Source organism: Pelodiscus sinensis, chromosome 7 (assembly GCF_052426305.1).
Source record: "Pelodiscus sinensis isolate ZL-2025 chromosome 7, ASM5242630v1, whole genome shotgun sequence".
NCBI lineage: Eukaryota > Metazoa > Chordata > Testudines > Trionychidae > Pelodiscus > Pelodiscus sinensis.
In genome coordinates, this window is record NC_143058.1 from 35029100 (window position 1) to 35053737 (window position 24638).

Consider the following 24638-nt stretch of genomic DNA (forward strand, 5'->3'; position numbering starts at 1 on the left):
CTTTCTTAAATTCACTGCATCGCTGTCACTCATTCGTATCTCCCCCCCCCCAGCAACTCCTGCTGCTCCATCACGGACAGAGGAAAGAGGCTCGGACCCAGTGCTCGCTGTACATGCTATAACCCCTCACCCCCGATATTTCAGACGCGCCCATCCCCATCGCCTCTGGGCACCCCTGCTTCCTCCCCTCACCCTTCTGTACTGCCTGGTGCTGCGCACCCTGGGGGCTCGGCCCTTCTGCCCTGAGCCTTATGGTCAACGCAGGAGACGATCCTCCTGCACACCAACATCTGGGGCCAGCCTCGGCTCCTCCACAGCTGGGCCCCTAGCCTGCCGTAGCCTCTCCAAGCCATGCCGCCCTGTCCTGAGGTCCCAGTTCCTGTCAAGTACGTACATTTTCTCATGCTTGTTCCTGCCCTTTAGCGTTTTAGAATCAGTTAACATTTATAATATAGACAGTGAACTTCACTCACAAATACTATTACATCAAAATATCTGGAGCCCTGTAAACCTACAGGTAAACCTGCAACGCTCTAAAAATAACCCCATCTCAATCCCTGAGCTCCATGAAACAGATCTGCCCTACCTTTAATCAGGCTCTGCCCTCTGCTGTTATAGGACCTTGTGTGTCTCTCACTTACAAAAGATCAAATTCTGCAGTCTTACTTGGGTGAAAGCTCCCACTGGAATCAATCACTATGGAGCACTAATTCTGGCCCAACAAAGGTTTAAAAGATGTCCTCGGCAGAAGAGGATGCACAGTACATCTTAAAAAGGCAAGACAGTATGTAAGTTATAACCAGTGTGTCTCATTATACATCAAAGTATCTTGAGGCTGGACGATAAGATGACGACAACTGATAGGGAATGCCCTTGAAAATAGGGGAAGTACCTAAAGGGCCATTATTACATCTTTAGGGGTTCATTACATTGGGGGAAAGGAGCCCTGGGACAAGAGTTTATCAGACCCTTATTAGCATGTATGAAATAGGCTAGTTCATGGGTTCCCAAACTGGAGTGTGCACCCCCCTGGGGGGGCATGAAGAAATTCCAGGGTGTGTGTGTGTGAGACGACCCAGCCCCCCCATCAAGTTTTGCTGCCCTGCTCAGTTCTTTTTTTTTTTTTGCTCAAGTTTTTTTTTTGGGGGGGGGGGGGAAGGGAGGGTTTTTCAAAATCAGAAAGGGGAGGGCGTGATGCTGAAAAGTTTGGGAACCACTGGGCTAGTTAGTAAATGAGCCAGATTTCTCAGTATTGCCAGCTCCTTGCAGCAGAAGCCTGGTAGTCATTAAAAGTCTCGAATTCCAGAGCAACATGTTTTTCTCCATTATAAAAAAAAGAATTCAACACCAATTTTTATCTGTCACAAAGTTTAACATATTTTTACTTTATTGTAGAAATACCATTATGTTAGGTGTTGTACACACATTCAGGTCTCTCAATTTTTCTCATTGAAGAAAAAAACAACAGACTGAATTTTTTACAAATTTTATTTTTCAAAAGTTAAGAGCATGTTTATATATTATTCTCACCTCTATCCAGAAAATGGAGTGTTAAGGCAGTTGTAATAAAAGCTACCTAAGATTCCACTTAATGATCAATTGCAAAAAGAGTGTCTTACAAAGTTATTCACATAATTCACAATACACAAATGAAACCTTTTATAAAAACACTACACTCTTATTTTTATATCATGAAATCATAATTTAGTTACCCTGGTAATTACATTAAAAATATACTTTCTATCTGTAAATTCACATGCAGGTAAGCTCATGAGTGCAGGCATAAATCTAGAAAGATTTAACACACTTCCATCTAATTTATATTTGTACAAAAATACCCTGATCAATACTTTTGTTAGTGAAGGATAATGAACAATCTACAATTTCAATACAGTACAGACTTCTCTAAATCCATTAATTTAAGCCCCTTCCAGCAAAACATTTAAGCATTTATATAAAATTATGCACATGTGTAAGTGCTTTGCTGGATCCTGGCTATGCTGCCTGTTTATTGATCATATTTTTATTTTATCACAATTATTAGTTGGAAATTTTTATTATTAAATATCCAGAAGAAGCAAGAACTGTGTCCTCTTGCGTATTTGTACAATACCCACCAATACTCTACTCCATTTGGTGTTATTGTGGTACAAATGTTTCATAATTACAATAAATAGTAATAGAGAATTACAAGAACCAGAGGGTTGTGCTTCATATATTGATTTTACAGCAATGATATTAAATAGCCACAAATTTTTACCTTAAGTTTACTCCAAAGTATTGCAGCCAATTTCAATAGTTTTTTACATAAATTGCTGCAAAGCTAATTTCTTCCTTATTTTCTTTTCATAGTTGTGCTCAGGTATCAAAAGGACAAAGTGTTTACTTTCTCCGATCAGAACTAATACAGAACTATTTTCTTTAGCATGCTTGTCTGGTACCTATTCTTGTATATGGCTACTAAAGCCATCTACAAGAATCTTACAAGAGAAATACTGTACTTCCAAGTATCATTTTAAAGATTACATGTCTGAATAGTGCAAACATCAACAACAAAAATAAAGGGTCTCACAAGTCTGACCAGTCATCTTTAACAGTGTATCTTAAAAAAAACAAACAAAAAACCACACACACCACAAAAACTCAACACAATAAAACCTCAGTAGTATCCTCAGTATATTAAGCCAAACGGACTCCTAAATACAATACTGCTAATATAGATGGAATTATACCAGAAATGAATTTGGTCCTCTGTGTATTTGGATAAGTTTTTTTTTTTGGTTTCTACTTACACACCTTCAAAACAGTAAACAGACTGGATCTTAAAAGGAATGTGCATTAAGAAACATTATTTTTCTTACAATTATTATTCCACTTTCACACAGTGACTTACTATAATGATTTAATAAAGTAATATATATACACATGTATATAAAATGGCTTCACTCTAGTAGCCTTTTTGGAGTACAGAGGAAAGGCAACTGACAGCATATAAAATCAAGTTTAACTTGCATGTAAATAGATCAAGAATTTTTAGCATCTATACACAACTTAAGTTGCTATACATTCCCTCCCATTCATCTAATTTCTGAAACGGATTATAGAGGAAATACAGCCTGATAATAAATAAGGTCACTTGTATGTTTAATCATAGCATAATTGAGTTAGGGTACTATTCAGACCAAATACAATTCATATATCTTTTTGCATTATGTGAACAGAAGAGCTGTGCTAGATCATTACCTAGTATTTGAATTTTTTACTGTAGGGACCCTGTCACAGTACTCTCTGCTGCCCTGACTTTTTTCCCCCACTTTCCAGACCACACCCTCCAAATAATACATCATTCCCACTATTCTTGAACAAGCATTTGCTTAGGAAGTAGCCAGAGAGGCTCCTTAAATTGACTGGGAGAACTGTGGTTCAGCAACCTTAGGAAATGCTGGCTCTGAATCACTCCTGTCACCCTGCACTGAGTGCACCAGACTAGGAAATGAGCTATTGATCGTTCCCATGTTTTAGTGCAGGGCATAAATATTCAAATCTAATTTTATACCATCTCTAAAAAAACATGGGATGGAATTCAGATGATTTAAAGATTAGTCTCTAAATAACAATTTAAAGATTAGTCTCCCTTTTCTACTCTCTCCCCAGTCCCAGAAATTGTTTTTAATATAAATATGCCTGCTATGGAGTATTTACATCACCACATACCAGAGCCCATTAAAAAAAAAAAAAAAAAAAAAAAAAGACAAACATCTTGCTTACAAGGGACAGTCTCCTTACAGTAAAAAAAGACAACATTTATAGAACTGCTTTTAGGTCAGATAATGGTTACATAAGGTTTGAATTTTCCTCATATTTGCATTTAGCCCTTAATCCCATTTGTACTGATACGAGTAGCATCTTCTGAGGACATGGCTATTCATGTATGAGCCTACAATAGGCTCAGTTTAAGTGTTGCTTGGTTCTTTTTATAAGGATCGCTCTTTATAGATATCATATGCTCTTTCACTATGTGATTCCAAGTCATGATTCAGGTAATGAAGGACATCTGAACAACAGTTCAGTATGAGAGGAAAGAATGAAGAAGGCTTTTTGGTGACCTCTGAGAAAAACAATCAATGTCAGATACAAGATTTTTCTCTCTCTTCCACTCAGTTGACCATAACGAGAGTACCAAATGTTATGATTGTAGTTCAGTGGGAAAAGACATAGTCAGTGGTTACAAGGCCTCTGTATTTTATCACCGTTGATAATTAATGGATTTATTACAAAAACTGTTATTCCAAATATCATTTATCTAGTGTTTATCAATGTATTTTCTGCTAGTTGTTGCAAGGAGACCCAATGCTTGAAACAGGACATGTAATGTACCTCAAAATGCATGCCTTTTGACACCCACTGTTTAAATAATAGTTGCCTATAAAAAGCTAGATAGCTTGGACACAAGTTTGCTTCGTTTGCCATTTAAAAGTCTATTCCTACCTCCCCAAATATCGCCTAACCAGAAAGTGAGAAAGAAAAAGTAATGTATGTAAAGATTTTAGAGACCGTACATACAGCTAATATGAAATTACAGAGCTCTTGAGCCTTAGGGAACTTCTATCTTGTGCAGCATTTACAGCTAAGTCAAATTCAGTCAAGCTCCCACTGACTTAAAATTGCACATATTAGAGGGTAGAATTTAGCCACTAGTTAATAAACTTCTTACTCGTTTTTCAGAAGGAACTAATAAAGTGTCAAGTAGCCCATTCCCTATAGTTTCACACAGTGGATTTTGAAATAAAACAACAAGCAAGAACAGTTTCTTAGTAACCGTCTTTGGTAAACATGCTATCAGTCTCATCTTCATTAATCCCTCGTTCATAATGTACTGCAGAGAAGGCACCCCACTGTAGCCGTTTCTTTTTGTAGAGATACCAAATTAATCCAGCAACCAGGACTAGGATAATTAATAGAGCAAATGCTACAGCCACTCCAGTATGGTTAGTGCCTGTAAAAGATAAATAGTTAATGTGTTTTAACTGAAAAGTATTCGTTATACAGCAAAGTTTCATACTAATATGTATACATTTACTATATGTTCATTTTATTGAAGTTAAGGAATTCTTATTTTAAGTCTCTCACACACACAAATATTCTCCACATCATAAATTCAAAAGCTAGTTTCCTATAAGTGCAAAATATTATAGCTGAGCAGAAGCTTCTCTATCATTATGGTTAAGAGGACTTCTCTACTTAAAGTTGGACAGTTCTAATAATGCTACAAATTGCATGGTTACTTGGATTGCCTTGAAATTTGATTTGCCTCGTGGGGATTCAGAAATAGGGTTAGTGATCCAAACTTGGGTCCATTTGCCAAATGGTCCTGAAAACAGTGCCACAAAAAACCACACACACACAAAAAAACAGCTTTTCTTAAATTATGGTGACCTATTCTGACCATGCTTTTTTGCACATACTTGGGAACAGTGCTTTGTTTTGTTATGTAAAAAAAAAAAAAAAAAAAACCAAAAACCCACCACCCCACACACACGTGCCAGTACTCCAGGGGAAAAGTTGTTGAGCTCTGATTGGAGGTGCTGATGCTGCGTCTGGAGGTGCCGGTACTGAGTACCCAGCAGTACTGTCACAAAAAAAGCACTGCTTGGGAAGTGGCTTTTGTATTTCACAAGTGTGGTAATCTATTAGAAGGGTATGTTAAATATTTGAGCGTACAGTAGGTGCACTTAGCTCCTTTTCTTTATAGTAAAAAGAGTGTGAACATGTGTGGTGTAAGTGGTTTGGGGACATTATTCAAGGAGGACAGAATTAGGGTTAGATGGAGGCTGTACCTTAACTCTGTATTTACTGGTTTTCTGAAATGCCAAAATGGCACTTCAAAGGGGCAGCGCAAGCCTCCCCTTTGAAGCCCGACAGCTGACCCTGGGCTCCATGCAGCGCTGCCCCTTTGAAACCTTGCAGCGGCCTTTCAACAGGGCAGTGCTGCATGGAGCCCAGGATCAGCTGGAGTCCCCAGGTGATTCAAAGCTCCTAATGCGCTGCCCCTTGGAAACACCCCCACAGCACTTCCAAGGGGCAGCGCTGCATGGAGCCGGGGGTTAGCTGGGGACTCTAGCTGACCCCAGGCTCCATCCAGTGCTGCCCCATTAAACGCCGCTGCGGGGTTTCAAAGGGGAGGTGCACGCGATTAAATGTTCTAATCACTTGACAGCCCTAATTTCAATCACGTGGAATTGTACTCAATATAATGGAGCATACTTTGGGTCTTCTTACATGTAGATTTTTTTTGAAAATCAGAAGTAGCAAATTTTCAAGTGGAGACACTAGATGGAAAAGTAACAAAATAATATACTCGTGGAGAAACTCCATGAGTCTAGAACTTAGTTACAAAAGAAAAGCCAAAACATCAGATCCCAATTCTCAAACCATAAAATAATAAAACCTATAGGATTTATCTAAACTTTACCCTACTTACGGAAAGTGAAGTATTGTTTCTTGGAGAGCGAGACATGTCTGTCTCCTTCAATAGCTGGAGGGAACTCTCAGGACCAAAGGAGGGAAACCCAAAAATTACTTTGTCCTAGTTTGAGATTCCTACCTACATTCCTATTGGCTAACTCTACCTAAGTTAGGTATAGTTAACCCCTTAGTCCCCAGGCTGCTGGCTAGCCCTTGTGACCATGACACTCTTCCCCTTCGGCCTCTCGGAGGGTGGGGGGAGGAGGGACTCTTAGCCAGGAAGGACCCAGGGCTGAGGCCTCCCTAGACTTCCTTCCACCTCAGCCACCAACGAGGGCCCAGCTCTTCCCTTACCCCAGCCACTGGGAAGGGTCTGAGGCTGCCCCAGCCTCGGCTCTTCCCCCTCTCTCAGAAGCTGAGGCTGACCTGACCCTTCCCCTCCGGCTCTTCCCCTTTCCCCCAGCTGCCTAAGCAGTGACAGGCCCAGATCTCCCCTCCAGCCTCTGAGAGGTGCCAGGCTGTGGCCATCCCATTTCTCTACCCACCTCTGCCACCAGGGCTGGGCTGAGAATGCAGCTGAGAAGGGGAGGTCTGGAGCCACAGGCATCTGCAGCTCTCCATGTGGGCTCTGGGGAGGGCCAGGTTGGGAGTGGATGGGGCTTGGCTCCTGTGGACACAGAGTGATGTAATGACATCACTGTCATCCCACAGGAAACATTTTTAATTATAAGAGAGAGAGAGAGAATGAATATGATGGATCTAAAATTGGCTGTTATCATTCAATAGAGACTCTGCAGTCATTGTGGCTAGTTCTCTGAAAACATCCACTCAACGTGCAGCAGCAGTCAAAAAAAGCAAACAATGTTAGGAATGGGATAGATGATTAAACATTAACTATTACAATGCCACTATTAGGGATGCAAAAATCCCATTTAATTGATTAACCAGTAGTGTTTAACCAGTTAACTGACTGAGCGGGAGGAGAACTGAGGGGGGAAAGAGTGGCGGGTGGGGAACTGCTTTAGTTGCCACCAGTTTACTGTTCACATTCCTAGACTCTCTATAAATCTGCGGTACACCCACTCCTTCAATGCTCTGATTTGAAGCTTTTCCCTGTGATCAGAACAGCTGTTTAGGGAAAAAATGCGCATGGAAAAAGTTTCTTAGCACTAGCTAAACTTTTGTTCTTCATTTTAATTTAGTAACTTACTTTGACTGTTTTCACTTGCAACCACTTAAATCCTACATTTTATACTTAATAGAAACATTTTTATTATCAAGCCAGTGTAAATAATTGTTACCTGGGGGGAGGGGCACACTGCATTTCCCTCACTCATTGATAAAGCGGGTGGACCTAAGCTTTCTCTGTGTACAACTTTTATATAGAGTAAGATGGATTTATTTGGGGGTTTCGTCCTCTTTGGAGGTTGGTTTCCTGGGTTCTCGCCCTTAGAGCTGAGTCCCTCTCTCCCAGAGCAGAACAGGGTCAGTGTCTGCGTTTCTCTATGGGGGGCAGTAACCTCAACTCTGTGCCTTGTCTGCGGGAGAGGAGAGAATCGTGCTCAGCAGGATAGGGTGGTGGAAAGGAAAGGTGGAAAGGCAGGCGTCAGTGGTAAGATCAGCACACCAAGAGGCAATCCAAAGGGGACTTCTGTGATTTAGAGGTCATCATAGTGGCATTGGCAACTGTCGAAAGAGGAGATACTGGGCTAGATGAACCACTGGTCTGACTCAGTATGGCCATTCTTATGTTCTTATGATGAAGGCCTCTTTAACCATTTATTTATGCACTCCTAGTGTGCCCCTCAGCATGGCATATCCCAAGCACAGCAATGTGACAATCATAACATACAAAGAGTAAAGCAGAAATTAGCTGCACTGTTCACAAAAAAACAAAAGCAATGTAAAAATAAACAGGCTAAATTAACCTCATATCAGAGACTGGTTTTTAAAACAAACCTGACTAAACCAACACACTAATATAAATTAGTTCAGATTTTTCAAAACTATAAAAAGAAAAAAGTTAGAGCTGATGCTATCTTTTACAACTATACTGGACACATCACACCAGGCAGAAAGTACATAGAAGGCCTATGTACCATTTTAGTTCCACTTACACCACAGGTCTGCTGGAGTGAATTTAATCTCAGTGATTTGTACACACACAAAAATCCTTCTATTCAACAAGTAAATTGTATATTAATCACAAGACAGACATACCTAGAGGAGCTTTACAAACAACTCTGCCTTTACTATGACTGCAGTCAACTTCAGACCATATTCCATCTGTGGATAGGATAACACTGCATTTACCATTGACTTTTGCAGTTCCGTTTGCCCAATTGGTATATTCAACTGTTGAACCATCAAGCCAATTCATGGACTTAGCTGTAGGGAAAGATCACAAATATTGCTTTGATAAATTACCATAAAATTGCAATAGTGCAATATTGCAACAGTGTGAAAATTGCAATGTATTTATTTATTTCTTCACATTTCTAAAAAGAACTCTAGATGCCATCCAGTGAGGTGGGTCCCTATTACCTAAATAACAAACAACAACAAACTCCACATAAATATAAATACTGTATATCCACCCCAGTGCACCCTTCCTGAGAGATTCAGGCTTTGCAGTATACCCAGGTAAACTAATCTGGCAGACCTGCAGTTGGGAGCAAAGTTCGATTATTAAGTAACTTGTACAGAAAATGCCCTGTCACCACCTCAGTATCATTTATATCGAGGGAATTTCAGCTCAGATGTCTCCACTCATCCTAAATGTGGCACATGGAGAAGTGATACCTCAGGTAACCAGATCCCAAATCATTTAGAGCTTAAAGTTCACCTGGAAACTAACTGGAAGCCAGTGCAGATCATGGTGTACTTGTATCATATGCTCCCAATGTGCAACTCCAAACTCAGTAAAAGTACTGCAGCATTCTAACAGTAGATTTAGCTTCTAAATTGTCCCTATGTGTAGACCTATGTAAGTAGAGTCCTGAGAGTCTCTGGATACCACTAGGGCTAGCCCCTGCACTACCAGCAGGAAAAGGACACACGAAGCTTTGTCCTACAACTCCTCTTGCAGGGAGATGAGTGCTCGCCCTGACCCGCCCCTCTCTCTCTCTCTCTCTCATCACACTGGTGAGTACCGACTGTTGAGTGCAGGCGTGCTGTGCTGCCTGTCTTTTCCCTGCACGACCCTGCCACCTCCTTGCTCATCTGTGCTCCATCTCCCTGCTCTCTAGATTTGCTGTGTGGATGCAAATAATATCTGGATCGCAGATCAGATGAAGAGTTGAGCTTAGCACACACATTTTTGTATCTGTGCAGGGCTTTACATATAAGGCATGTTACAGCAATCTAGTTTCGAGGTAATAAAAGCATGGATCATTCTGACAAAGTTTGCATTGGACAGATGAGTTTATATTTGTCTTCCTGGGTACTTCAAGACTGACCCAGGATCTAATACCATATCCAATTTATACATTTTACAAATGGCAGTTGCATGTCACATAAATGCCACCTATTCTTCTGCCTGTAGATGATGCCTATTCTTCCAGCCCATCAGCTTTATCTCAGTCTTGTCTGAATTCAATCCCAAGATCTTGTACAATGTCTCTTGGTCAATGATCTAATTTTCATTCCAAAGCCACAAAAATTAAAAAGTGACTTTGTGAAACTCATAAAATAAATATTTCAGAATAATTTTTAAAAATCAACAAAAACATCTCTTCACACATACCTTTTCTAGCCCATGTGTCTTAATCTATCAGCTAAATTGTTTGAATTTAAAAATCACTGAATATACATGACAATTCTAAATCACAGATCAAGATCCATTAGGGAATTGACAAACTTAGAAGAAGTAAAAGTTATTATACTACATAAATTAATGCTAACAAATTTCATAGCAGCACCAAACTTTTAAAATTCTTCTAAAAAAGTATTTTATTATTTCCATTCATTTTTATTTACCATGCAAGATACGTGTACACAACAAATATTCTTACCTCTTAAATTTTGAGACAACCCAAGCCAAACTCTTCTGGTTATGAGGTCATTTTGCCTTATTTGCCTGCTGACAAATGTATTCTCTTCAGCATCCTTTATAGTCAAAAGTGTTGCAGAAGGCTCTAAGGGAAGAGTTTAATGATCAATACAGAAAGAAAATTTAAAGTTTTCCTCAGTCTTTTTAAATTAAATGGATTTTCTAAAAAATTCAAAAGGGATAATTTAAGACACAGAAATGAGAAAGAACATTGCTGATTTTTGCTTCAACTACCCCAGACTAACACGGCTACATTTCTATCACTATTGCTGATTTAGACTCCTAAAAATCTGTGGTATGTAAACTGCAGAGGAAAAACACAGATTAGGAGAACAATGCAATGTCATGAGCAGCATCAGATGCAAGTTAACTTCTTGCTTTGTCATCTGGGTAGATGATGCAAAACAAAAATAAAGACAAATCTTCTGCAAGTGTGGAAAGGTATTAAATGATACTATGGAAACAGAAGCATTGATCCTGCCAGGTTCTGAGTATTTTCTGTAAATCCCTGGATTCTTATTAACTTGAGTAGAGGCTCAGCACCATGTAGGATCAGGCCAATTTTCTATATCGAAAGAACACATCATATATTGATATACAATGTCACTATTTTAAGGTATAAGGGAAAGGAAGAGGTGCACCAGAGAGCAGGATGGAGGGGTGGGCTTCAATGCAACTGATCCTCCTGTCAACAGCAGAAGATAAACAAGGACTACTCTTGCTCTAACCCACACTGGGTCCAAATGGCACTGAATTGGGTGTCACATCTAGTTATGGGAATACCTCTTCCTTTAATTTGTTTCTCTTACACAGTTTAATTAATCTTAATGTTAATTAACCTTAAATGCATCATCTAAAATTGTGAAAGGAGCTTTATCTGCCCCAAACCAATCCCATAATATTTACTAAAGAAAAAATAGCTCTTCCTTTAGCAGAAAAATTTCCATTTCAGCTTCTGTGTCATTAAGTTTAAAGTATGTAATTTGTGAAGTGTTTACTCTTAAATCCTTGGAGGGATTTCTCTGCATTCATTCCACTCCCATGGCTATAAGAAGAATAACTTTGTAACAATACAGGCTTTAATTTTAATAAAGTAGTTTGTATAAAATAAAAAGGTTTTCCCTTGGAAATCAGCCTTGATCTTCTGAATCCTTTAACAATGGTTATATACGAGGTATCACTTTATTTATGCACATTCATGCCCCAGCTAAATAATCTGAACACTGCCCAAGTTCACCAAAAATATTAATCAAATGCTCAAAAAATTATCACATAAAACAAAACAAGTCATTAGAGATATTCCTAAATCCAAGGAACAATGCAGAAGTTTGCCAGTGTGTTTTCTAATCCTCTCTTAAATGATGAGCTATTTACAAGATGTAACAAAGAAAGAAAGCCAAACATACCCAGCTTCTGACAGACTCTTTCAGCCTCTTCTGCAGTATATACTGAAAAATTGTATAATGCCATGTCAAATGCATAGCAATGATCTTTATACTGCAACCACTGTGATGTTCCAGTACCCTGTGGACACCTGGAGGAGCCTTTGGTTTGCTGTGGTTGTAATCGTCTGTCTGTAAAAATATAAAGATTTTGTATTATGCAAATGAAAAGAGGCTCTGCACAATCAAATCACTTTGGTGTAGGGATTATATCCCATTTAGTTTCCTTTTTGAAATATAGCAGATTCATTATCAGCCAATGATTACAAGAAAAATTCCAGCTAGTCTGGGATTATGACCTTTCCATTGCCGGGAGGGGGAGGAGAGGACTACTCTTTCTTACTGGATTTCAAGCAATCAAATGGTTTTAAAATATGCTATGCTGTGACATTTCTACCACAGGTCAGAAAGAGGTCATCAGTTTTAACCATTTATAAAAATTATCTCAATTTGTTATTTTAATTTCTTCCATGAAACATTGGGTCATGTTGAAAGTGATCCCCCTGATTTGAAGACACTAAGATAATCTGAGATGACCAGTTTTATTTACCAGATTTTACCAAGGTAATTGGTCTAAAAAAAGTGAGTTTGCCACAGATACAGATAGGACAGTCTCATGTTCCCACTGCTCAAACTAAGATTCATGCATTAATAAGTTAATTTACAAAGCATCTTTCATGCAAAGATGTCAAAGTGCTTTATAAAGGGAAGGTAAATATTTCTATTTTACAAGTGAAGAAAAGGCACAGAAAAATTTGTCCAAGTCCTAAAACAAACCAGTGGCAGAACTGAGAATAAAAGTCAGGAGTATAGTCTGCACGTCTCCACTTCTAAATACTACTCAATCCTGCCTTTCATAATGTGTTAGTCACTATAAACCCTGCTAAACTCAATTTAAAATTTCACTCCAGTGATGGATATGAGAAACAACTGTTCAGAGCAGTTATTAAAATCCAAAAACAAATCCAGTGATAGCACATGACTGAGTCAGTATTTCATGGAAGCCATGACAACAAAACTCTTCAGTGAAAACTGCAGTAAAAACATGTTTGGCATAAAGGAAACTTCTCAAATTAGGATGTTTAACAAGCAGTGTTTATTTTTTAATGCCCATTTAAATCTCTGTCCACCGTTATCAAATGCCAAAAGCATGGTGTCACAAAGCTTACAAGATATACTGATGAATCTTTTTGCCACTACTGCTAAAAAGTCTTAAAGAACAAAATGTTAGAACTTGTCTAAATCGTGTTTGTTCCAGTCTTCATTTTCTGTTCATAATACAGCACATAAAATAGAGGATGGATTAAATTATAGAAAAAAAAAAAGAAATTCAGGCTTACGGTCTGAAGTAGTATAGCAAATGGCACCTTCAACAACATTAATGCACCTTGCAGGTTTCCAAAATCCTTTTGTATCCAGAACAACACAGTTTCCAGAAGATACAGCGTTTTCTAGCTCCCAGGGACGGTAGTCAAATTCACTTCCATCAGACCATTCTAAATCAGATTCATTTCCCTGATTAAATAATAATTAATTGTTATACCACTGCATTCAGGCCTTAATCAATCATGTATAGACACAGATAGTGGTCAGAGAAAATTCACTAACACGTTGAAGACCCATTTCCTCCAAGTCAGTATTGAACCACTGCCCAAAATGGTTAGCAGATTCTGTCTTCCAGGTAATACTTAAAAGTAAGGTCCTGACCACTCATTGAGGAGACTGTAGAATAGTAATAGAGATGTAGCTGTGTTAGTCTGGTCTGGCTGAAACAAAAGACAGGACTACGCAGCACTTTAAAGACTAACAAGATGGTTTATTAGGTGATGAGCTTTCGTGGGCCAGACCCACTTCAGATTAAATTGTGGAAGATATGCCAATTTTCTTCCACAATTTGATCTGAGGAAGTGGGTCTGGCCCACGAAAGCTCATCACCTAATAAACCATCCTGTTAGTCTTTAAAGTGCTGCGTAGTCCTGTCTTGAGGAGACTGTGGTACTCTTAAGTGTAAGGTTTGGCCAGTCTAAATCCCAACCTGGTAATATTCTGCCTCCTTGATTTTCCCCTATGGTTTTAAAGCATTACTCATTTCCTATCCTAACAGGAGCTATTACTTAATCATGTTGTGAGCTATTAAACTGCAGTATTTTGTTTATCAGTTTGTAATGAAAGCTACTAAGCTAGATTCACTTGGAAGTGTATGCTAGCAGAAACCACATCAATGGAAAGTCTGCCATGGGAGGTGAAGGGACTAGTGCAGCGCAAGAGATGGGTAGGATGGTTGATAGATGAACTGAACTGGTGCTTCTGCTGAACCCCAAGGGGAGGTTAAAGCTACCCTCCCCTTATAGAAACCTGAGGAAAGGCGGTAGTTCAGTGGGCAAGGTGGAGCAGACAAGCGGCAAGTTGCATTTCTTTACGCTAGTGGGATAAATTTGGCCCATCAGGTAAATATAAAATCAGACACTCATTCTAAAATGCATTTCTAATCTCCTAATATCCAAGTGTAATAATGTGTAGGAAAAGTTAACATATATTATTAGAGGTTAGGAATTAAAAAAAGCAAATAATCTTGTTGCATGAAATTCTAATCTCTACGGGTGCTTCTACACAGCAGGGTTTAATTCAAAATAAGCTACGCAAGTTGAGCTACGTCAATTGCGTAGGTTATTTTGAAATAGCTTATGTTGCTGGGAGTTTCCTCTAAGCCCTCACCAAAATTTTAAGTGCTAAGAGAAAATGTTCTTTGGAGATTATCCAAATTAAAATTTTGAAAAGCCCATAGCTTATTTCAAAATTGGGAGCATCTACACAGCAGTTATTTCGAAATAAAGTATTCTTCCTTCAACTTCCCTTACTCCTTGTACAATGAGGGTTACAGGGGTCGGAGTAAGAAGTCCTCTAGCTTGACAGTATTTCGACATTATTTCAAAATAACTACCTACTATGTAGACGCGAACTATGTTCTTTCAAAATAACACTAGTTATTTTGAAATAATGTTGCTGTGTAGACGTACCCTAAAAGAGCCTAGAAAGATCAAAGATTTTGGAAATCAACTGCTGAAAATTATGGTTATAAGAAACGATAGTTATGACAGTAGAAACTTACACCATGGCTTGATAGCCCAAGCCACAGAGGATATCCATCACGCTTTACAATATCTTCCAAAAACAGCTGTTGTGATTCACTGTGAATGCTGACTAAATCACTTCCATTCTGTTTGCATTCTCTTAATGCTTGATACCAGGTTATTTTCTTCTGAAGGATCCTGTATGTGCTATTTCCATGTGATATAGATTTAGGCAATGGAGGTTTGCTCTCTCTGGACCCTATTTCAAGATTAAGATCACATTAAATGCTACATACTTCATTCAAGTTATTAGAAATATGTGGAAGATATTAAAACACATCCATCTATAACAACCCAATTCAAGAACTGAAGTGTTCAATACAAATTATTTTAAAAAAGATAATGAACATCCCTTATATTGTATGATGGGAGAAAGAGGTGGAGGCACACAACCCAACATCCATCCTACTGCCAGAGGGCTTCATCCTGCAACTGAAATAAATGAGAATTTTGCCAAATGACTTAAATGGGAGTAGATGCAGGGTCTTCATTGGGATTCCTGTCTGTGGAAGGTTTGCAGTACTAGGCCTTCAAGTTAACTTTACATCGCTAGCCTCGCCTCTGAAACTTTGTGACAGTAATTCTGGATATTACTTACCCATTTCAATTTTACAGGAAAGAATACTATGTTGATTAAATTGAAGAGCTTGCCAACTTAGGGTACGATTGTAAATATCCCAAAACCCATCCAGATTTACTCCAGCAAAAAACTGATTCTTCTTTACATTAGGTCTTCCCTGTCTCCAGTTATTGTAAAACAGAGGAGTTTCATCATACCATTTTAGCAAATTATCTGTGGAAAATATGAAAAAGTTTCTATATTTAGCATTCAGCAAAGTGAGGATATTTTAAGAAATGTAAAAATTATCTGCACACACAGATGGTGTGTTCGTGAGCAGTATTAATAAAACACTCACTTTAGATCAGAAAGCCTGTCATTACCTTTTTTTATTTTTTTTTATGTTGCTGGGAGTTTCCTCTAAGCCCTCACCAAAATTTTAAGTGCTAAGAGAAAATGTTCTTTGGAGATTATCCAAATTAAAATTTTGAAAATCCAAATTACAAAAACCCAATCAAACCATACCATAGGTGCCTAGCAAGTAAACTAGTACTATATTCTGAAGAAATTAATAGCTATAACTGGGAAGCAGGGATGTTAGGTTAACCCCGTAAGCCTCAACCCTTAATGGAGGCTTAAGGGATCACTCTTAATGAGTGAGGTTTACCTGTATGGTTAACTTATAAGAGCTAGAGCAGCAGGGTACTCCAGCCCTGTGGGGCCTGTTTTGGGCAGGTGGAGCAGCCCTTGTCCATAGCGGGCCCAGGGCGCACCATGGTCAGGGACTCTCCAACTCAGCTAGAGTAGCCCCGGTCTGCAGCTGGGGGCCACTCCAGCCCCCCTCCTCTGTTTAACTGGTTTAACTTAACTTTTAACTGGTGAGCCAATTAAAAATGGGATTTTACATCCGTATTGGGAAGCAGAACCTCTTGAATTCTATCCAGGTTATGATACACATTCCCACTCTAGCTTACTGTCTCTGCCTTGTTTTCACATTTTATAAAATGGAGATAGCCAAGACACTGTTTTCTGCAATTCCTTAACTGCAGTTTCCCAGAAAATCCTTCCCTCACTGCAATAAGGTGCTCTAGAATTTAAGATTTCTTCCCTTAAAAAAAAAAAAAAAAAATAGATGTTACCAGCCTATGAAAATTATTTTTAAAATAAGAGTGTAACTGATAGGCTATGTCTACACAGCAGTGTCATTTCCGAAGAACATAGTGTGAGTCTACACATCAAGCCCATTATCTCAAATTAATTCAAAATAATGAGCTACTTACTCGGATTTCTGTAACACTCATTTCATGAGTTAGGAAAATCAGGAGAAGAGTGCTCTATTTCAAAATAACTGCTGTATAAACAGCTTATTTTGACTTTTGGTGCTATTTCAACTTAAACTACACAATTATCTTAAGCTTAATTGCGTAGCTTATTTTGAGTTTAGCCCTGCTGTGTAGATGTGCCCATTGAATGTTGTATTTCTGAGTCTCTACAGAGTCTGGAAATAGCTCTGAGAAGTGTGAACTATCCCATTCATCACAATGAGTTAAGTATTTGAAACCTAAAGATGAAAATGTAAGGCTCCTCCTAAAAATCAGATCTTTGCATAAGCAAAGAGCCCCTTAAGTTCCAACCCTGTTAACTACTCTACAGCTGTGGTTTTCAAAGTTGGGTCACGGGCCAGCCCAGATAAGCTGCTGGTGGGCCCACAACGTTTCGTTTATCTAAGTGTCCACAGCCACGGATCCTCACAGCTCTCATTGGCTGGAAACACTGAAATGCAGCCAATAGGAGCAGCAGGTAGTGGTGGCCCAGGCCATGTCACTTCCCACGGCTCCCCTTGGCTAGAAACAGTCAACTGAAGCAAATGGGAGCACCTAGGCTCAGTGGCTATGGACACTTAGATAAACGAAGTGTTGTGGGCTCACCAGCAGCTTATCTGGGTGGGCCTGTGACCCAATGCTGAAAACCACTGCTCTGCAGTTTGTTTAAATAGAAATGTCCAGTTAATGCACTTATCCCACAATCCAAAAGTACCTTCTGTGCCACTACTTCAAGGGCTCCAGACTGCTGGAGAATTCAGACACCCTGCTTTAGTATCTACACCCAGAATGAAGCAAAGTACATGGATTCTTGGGATAGTGTGTGTGTGTGTGGGGGGGGGGGGGGGCGAAGGGAGGAAGGGGGAAAAATCACTGATCTGCTTCACTGAGATGTTGTTCATTCATCTTTATAAAGTGTACTGAAGATGAAAAGCACTATTATTCTAACAGAAAAATTGCAGAAAATTTACTGCACTTAATAGAGAAAGCAGGATTGGTCACAAGCTGCAGGGAACTTCAGAAGTTTGTAACTCAGTCCAGGCTTGAAATTCTAAGGTACTGAACACCCAAACTGCCACTAATGTCAACGGGGGTGGTGGATGCTTGTTAACTCTAAATCAGGCCCATGTATACTGCTAAAAATGTCACCACAGGTCATTGTGCTCTTTTTAAATCCTATCTTTTAGTAAAGACAACAACCTGGATTAAGCAGACAGTTGATAAACATCACAAGAACCAACTAAAAGTGTCCGGTTATTTTCCTCTAAAAATATAAATGAAAATATATGGCAGTTATAAGCATTACTTGTACTTTTATGGTATGTTGTGCTATCCAAGTACAGTAATACTCCAATAGTCGGGCATCCAGTTATCCGGCATCAACTGGAACCTGGAACTGCTCAGGTCAGCCACTCTCATGGCCAGGCCGCTGCGAACCGCATACGCGCTCACGGGTCCACGTGCTAGCAGCTGGCCATTGAGCATAGATAGTTGCTTTGGGACCCAGACATAAGGTTGGGGGAAAAGGGGGATTGGGTGACAGCAGGGAGGGGAGGCGTCTGGCTCTGGGGAAGGGAAGGGGAGGGGAGGTGGATTGGGTTGTGCATGGCATCCCGGACAGCTCATTAAAAAGCTGGCTGCTCAGCGCACTTGCCCCAGTGCCTGGAGGGAGACGTGCGGCTGTGTCGGCAGCTTCAGGACCCAAGCATAAGGGAGGGGGAGAACGACTGGGTTGGGAGTATGCCCCTTTTAATACCTCCTGGTATTCTGGCACATCGGATACTCCGACACCACCTAGGTCCCAAAGGTGCCGGATTATCGGAAGTCTACTGTATGTAATAAATCTATTAATTTAATTATAGGAAATAAACACAATTTTATTAATAAAAAAAATCTTACCATTGTCGTCATAAATTACACCCAACCATACCCATGTTGCTAGGCCGCTGAAAGAATAAAGCTGCTCAACAACAAAGTTATTTTCTTCCTCATTTCTAATATTCAAGACATATGCATCTGAATCTGGTGAAACAATTTTTAAAATAACAATTAGTCTATTTTATAACAAGTTGATCTGCCACTTACAAAACAAATTATGCTTTGATTGCCAATTTTTAAATAATTACCATACACCCCCCAAAACATTCTGAAAGGACAGGCAACATGTCAGCCAATGAAAATATTAGGAAAAATTAATATTTTTTCAAAAACCCATGTCAATCCTGCCTACTCTGAGCAGTCTGTGGAGAAGTGTAGGATTTTAACTTCTAAAGTAGTCAGCTACACTTTTCAGGAGCACTACATACACTTAACGTATTTGTCATCTAAAGAAGTAGGTCATGCCCATGAAAGCACATGATACTATTTATATATTTTTGGTTGGTGTCTAAGGTGCTACAGACCATTGTTGGTTTGTTTGTTTTTTTTAGTTACAGACTATAATGGCTACCCCTAAGACTTAAAAAGAAGTACCTTTTGGATATAGCTACAAAGCAAAGAGAAACCCATCACTGGCCCCTGCCAGCTGAATCGGACTCATTGAGATGCAGGCTGTGAAGGCGTTCCATTACTGTGTAGATTTCCAGGCTCACACTGAGCCCAAGCTCTAGGACTTTGTTGAGTGGGACACTGCAGTGAAACAGCCCTGCAACCTGAGTCCCACAACCCAAGTTAGCTGGCATGAACCAGCCGTGAGTTCTCTTTATTGTGCAGATACCTTTTCTATATTAAAAATTGGCCCTTCCATTTTAAAAGAGGTACAACTGTATCTGCTATCTCTCAAATGCTTCCTAGACTGTATCTCCACAATTTGTCAATTTCTGTACAAGCAGCTTAAGAGACGCTGTCAATTTGAAATCTATTTAAAAGTAGTACTTACTTATTTTCTTGCATAAATGGTGGGCTTCTTGTGATTTCATTTCTTGCCACCTATCCTTTGTTATCATGAAAGTGTAACAACTATTTTGAAATGATATCCATGGTGTATTTTTAAACTTATGTGGACATTTAATTTGCTCAGCAATTTGTTTTTTTTCAGTGTTATCTGAGGGGGGAAAAAAAAAGACTCTCTTACGTCATGCACAATTTTAAAATAAGAGAGCTCATTTCTCACAGCAAATTACCATGTAAAATGAAAATCTGTTACCAATTTAAAGTTAGTAAATTTAAATAAACTTAGTAGTATCATCTGACACAGCTAATATGTAAGTAGCATTGTTCCCAGTCTTCTCAGAGCAGTGGTATTTCCATAAACTTAAAGATGGCAAAAAGCAATGATTTTATGAAATGCAATATGCAAATACCTTAAAGAAAACTTAACACAGGAAATCTTTCAGGTTAAATAGTTTTAGGGGAACAAATACATATACTAAAAAACAGAACAAGTATTATCTAGCAACAACTTTTGTATATGGCAATCTTGAAAGGGTAAATTCCAATCTTGGGGCACCATGTAGTTCCCATTGAAGTTAATGAGACTACTCCTATAGCAGTTCAGACTGCAAGAATCAACTTGTTAATTATGCCATAATCATATGGAATTTCCAGATGCAATTTAGTATTTAAAGCAAAAGCCCATATCATGCACATCCACAGAAAGGGCGGTCTGACGGGGAAGAAAGCTGTGAAGATCTCCTTGGAGGGATCTCCTCACATTGGCCTTTTTTTTTGTTTTTAATGTTTCTTTGTTTTTTTTAAAAGCGATTCCACACCCCTGCCACTATCCTTCACCAAACTTAGAAGATCACTAGGAACCTCTCCTTAGGGTGTATTGTTCTACTTGGAACAATTTTTATGAGCCTGGAGAAGGCTCAATTTGCACCTCCCAATTTGATCTCCACTTACTACTCCTTCCACCTATCTCCCCCCACCAGCATGGACAAAGTGGTTTCCACAAGGTCCACAGGTGGGGCACAGATGGTGCAAGGAGTACAGAGAGCCATGTACAGAGGGTGTCCTCATTGGGCAGATCTGGAGGGCACAATCTAGATCAGAGGTCTCCGATCTTTTTAAGCATGAGATCACTTTTTCAATTTAAGTGCAATTCAAGATCTACCTCAAACCCAAATACCTTTGCCCCGTCTCCCTCTTGCTCCTTCTCCAAGGTCCTTCTCCTGCTCACTCCATAATCTCTGCCACCCACATCCTCCTTCACTTTTACTAGGCTGGAGCAAAGGGTTGGGGTGCAGGCTCTGGCCTTGGATTAAGGGATCTGGAGCATGAGAGAGGCTCTGAGCTGAACCTGGGGCAGGCAGTTGGAGTACCGCTGGGGGTTTTAGGTGCAGGCTCTGGGAGGGCATTTAGGTGTAGGGGTGCTCGGGGCTAGGACAGGAGCTCGGGGTGCAGGAGGGGGTTCATGGCTGGGGTAGGGTTTTGGGATGTGGGCTCCATTTGGGCACGGATTACCTCAGGTGGCTCCTGGTCAGTGGTGCAGTGGGACTAAGGCAGGCTCAGCCCTGCCCTGGCCCTGCACCACTCCCAAAAGCAGCCAGCAAACTCCCTCCCAAGTCCAGTTGTGCCCCCTCTCTGCTCTGTGGAGATAGGATACAGAGTGGGAGAGGGGGCACCTTGACATCAGTGCCCCTCCTTTCCCTCCGCTGGCCTGCAGAGCAAGCAGGAGGCTCCTGAGGGGACAGCTCCAAAGCAAAGGGTAGGAAATGTGCAGATGAAGTGTGAGCACTTGATAGCCTCTTGGCCAAACCAGTCAGAATCACCTGTCAGAGGCTCCAAGATCTATCAGTAGATCCTCATCTACAGGTTGGTGATCAATAATCTAGGTCAACTCAGCAACCCTGAATACATCACTAAATAATCACACAGTACTTGAGTAACTTTTTCAGGTGTGTACATAGCTCATTTCCAAGGCACCAGCAGATTTTGTAGTATATAAAAACATATAAAAAACATATTGTCTATGTTAATATATATAAATGGAACATTTTTATTTAAAAATAATTATAAAACATTTTTGTTACTTAGTTTTACTATATATATTACTTATGAAAGCTGGGGTTTTAAAAAATAAAATTTAAAAAACCCAGTATACATACTTCTTGGCAAGTAGCAAATAGCACCTGGATTTTCAGAGAAACATTCAGAAGTTTTCCAGAATCCATCAACATCCAAAAACACGCATTCTTCACTTGTTTTGTCGTCTTCTTCAGACCAGCGACTAAAATTAACGTTCTTTCCATCTGCCCAGGTATAATGTTTTCCATCCTAGCATCATACAAATAAAAGATAAGAGCTTACACACTGAAATAAACCTTGGAATATCAAATCACGTAATACTATATTTCTACTGCATGAAATCCTTTGTTCAGTTAGAATTATAGGTGCTCAGCAGTTCTTAGGATTTGGTCTCCTGCTACAACAATAAATAAAGTTTTTCTATTGAAAGAAACTATATGTCAACTACTGTGGATTGCAAATAACAAAACTTACATGTTAGAGACACAAGGTGGGTGAGGTAATATCTTTTATTGGTCCAATTTACATTTGTTGGTGAGAGAGATGAGCTTTCAAGTTTACACAGGTCTACTCTGTAAACATGAAAGTTTGGCGATCACCAACATAAAAAATACCAAGTTTTTCTTCCCTGTTTTTCATGGAATATTCTATGGACCGCAGCAGAAGTGGGAGAGTTGCAATGTCATAGGTGCCAAGCAAGTGAAACCCTAAGTGAAAATTTTTTATTCAGGCTATTTAAAACTTAGCTATTAAAAACAAGCAAAAAGCAATCTAAGTCAAACATCCATAAATGGTTGGAAGAAAAGATGTTTGTTAAAGATTCAGCACCCACTCATACATCCATGCCTCACACTCTGTAATTAACAGAGGAGGAAGCTCCTAATACAGACTGAGAATTTCCAAGAAACACAGGAGAAATAAGGCTTGACAACATATCATTTTATTAAAAAAAAATTACATTTGCACAACTTTTCTCCGTTAAGAAACCAAAAAAAAAGTACTAACCTCCTTAAGATTTAAAATAAGTTTTCACAATATATTTCCAACAGTTTTTAAGCAGTTCCTGATTTAGACTTTTTAAAAAGATTTTGGTTGGCCCTTCTTTGCCCCAGAATTTCAAGTGACAACAGCACTTATAAAATCATTAACAACAGAGGGGCAAAGAAGATGCAAGGATATAATCTGCTGCTCATATAAAATATGTTTCTCCATCGTAAAACCTGAGGAGCACAATCTCCTCTCAAACAATCCATTAATGGGAAGTTCAACACTTGAATATGCACCCCAGATAATTGAAAATTTAGTATATAACCCTGAGCATTAGAGCTGGTTGACCTCCTAATAGATCTCCCCAACCTCAAGATGGGGCTCTACAACTGAAAACAAATGCCACTGGAAACCTCTATTTAAAAATAACCCAGTCATTTTCAATTTCATTGTTTTCCTAGTCATTCCTTTACTATTCCAGCTGATTCTGAAAATGGATCTAAAGAGGGATGCAGAGGGGAAGGGGAAATAAAACTTACATCTGTGCTGGAGAGTCCAATCCACAGTGGGTAATTGTGAATGGCAGCCTGCACAGCAAGAAAAGCCTGTTGGTACTGATCTGTGATGCTAACGAGCTGCATGTTTTTCTGTTTGCACTCTTGCAATGCATCATACCAGGACACATTCTTTAGAATTAATGTGTAATGGACATTTTGATAGGTCAGTGTTTCATTAAGGACTTCCTGTGTCTGGTTATCAGCTGGACCTGTAGGTAAATCAAGAAACAGAAGCATTATGACTTAAGATAAATACAGGCAGTCCCCGGGTTACGTACAAGATAGGGACTGTAGGTTTGTTCTTAAGTTGAATCTGTATGTAAGTCGGAACTGGCGTCCAGATTCAGCCGCTGCTGAAACTGACCGCCAGTTCCGACTTACATACAGATTCAACTTAAGAACCCCAAGCTTCCCCAAGTCAGCTGCTGCTGAAACTGATCAGCGCTGATTCCAGGAAGCCTGGGGCAGAGCAACTCTGCCTCGGGCTTCCTGTAGTCAGCGCTGGTCAGTTTCAGCAGTGGCTGACTTGGGGACGCCTGGGGCAGAGCAGCTGGGGTGCTGCTGGGTTGCTCCAGTAGCACCGCTCCTCGGCGCTACTGGACCAACCCAGCAGCACCCCAGCTGCTCTGCCCCAGGCCTCCTGATTCAGCCACTGCTGAAACTGACCAGCAGCGGCTGAATCAGGACCTGGGGCAGAGCAGCTGGGGTGCTGCCGGGTTGGTCCAGTAGTGCCCAGAGTGGGCGCTGCAGGACCAATCCGCAGCGCCCCAGCTGCTCTGCTCCAGGGTCTAAAACAAAAGCCTGGTCTGCTGGGGGGGGGGGGGGCACACTAGCCGCGCCCTCCCCCCCAGCAGACCAGGGACACGGGGAGCAGAGCTGCAGCGGCAGCGGGGTGCCGCGCCTCTGAGGCTTTGCTCTGGCAAAGTCTCAGAGGCGCGGGACCCCCCCGCTGCCGCCGCTTGAGTCCCGGTGCCTGTGGTCTGCGGGGGACCGTCCCCAGCAGACGACAGGCACCGGGACTCAAGCGGCAGCAGCAGCGGTTCCCCGCGCTTCTGAGGCTTTGCTCTGGCAAAGCCTCAGAAGCGCGGGAACCCGCCCGGTGCCTCTGGTCTGCTGGAGATGGTCTGTAAGTCGGGGACTGCCTGTAATACAAAAC

At 40.2% G+C, this 24638-nt stretch overlaps 1 protein-coding gene across 1 annotated transcript in view; it reads right to left on the reverse strand.

Annotated features, from left to right (window-relative positions):
• Positions 1-1470: 1470 nt before the first annotated feature.
• LY75 (lymphocyte antigen 75) overlaps positions 1471-24638 on the reverse strand; it is a 78125-nt gene continuing 54957 nt past the window's right edge. Inside the window, exons 25-35 of the mRNA XM_089779734.1 lie at positions 23465-23691; positions 22019-22187; positions 19849-20013; positions 18870-18992; positions 15688-15882; positions 15068-15288; positions 13299-13473; positions 11923-12090; positions 10479-10601; positions 8686-8853; positions 1471-4996 (exon numbers count right to left, since the gene is read on the reverse strand). Of these exons, the coding sequence (XP_089635860.1) occupies positions 4812-4996; positions 8686-8853; positions 10479-10601; positions 11923-12090; positions 13299-13473; positions 15068-15288; positions 15688-15882; positions 18870-18992; positions 19849-20013; positions 22019-22187; positions 23465-23691 (1919 nt within the window). The 3' untranslated portion in view covers positions 1471-4811. The remainder of the gene's footprint in view (positions 4997-8685; positions 8854-10478; positions 10602-11922; positions 12091-13298; positions 13474-15067; positions 15289-15687; positions 15883-18869; positions 18993-19848; positions 20014-22018; positions 22188-23464; positions 23692-24638) is intronic.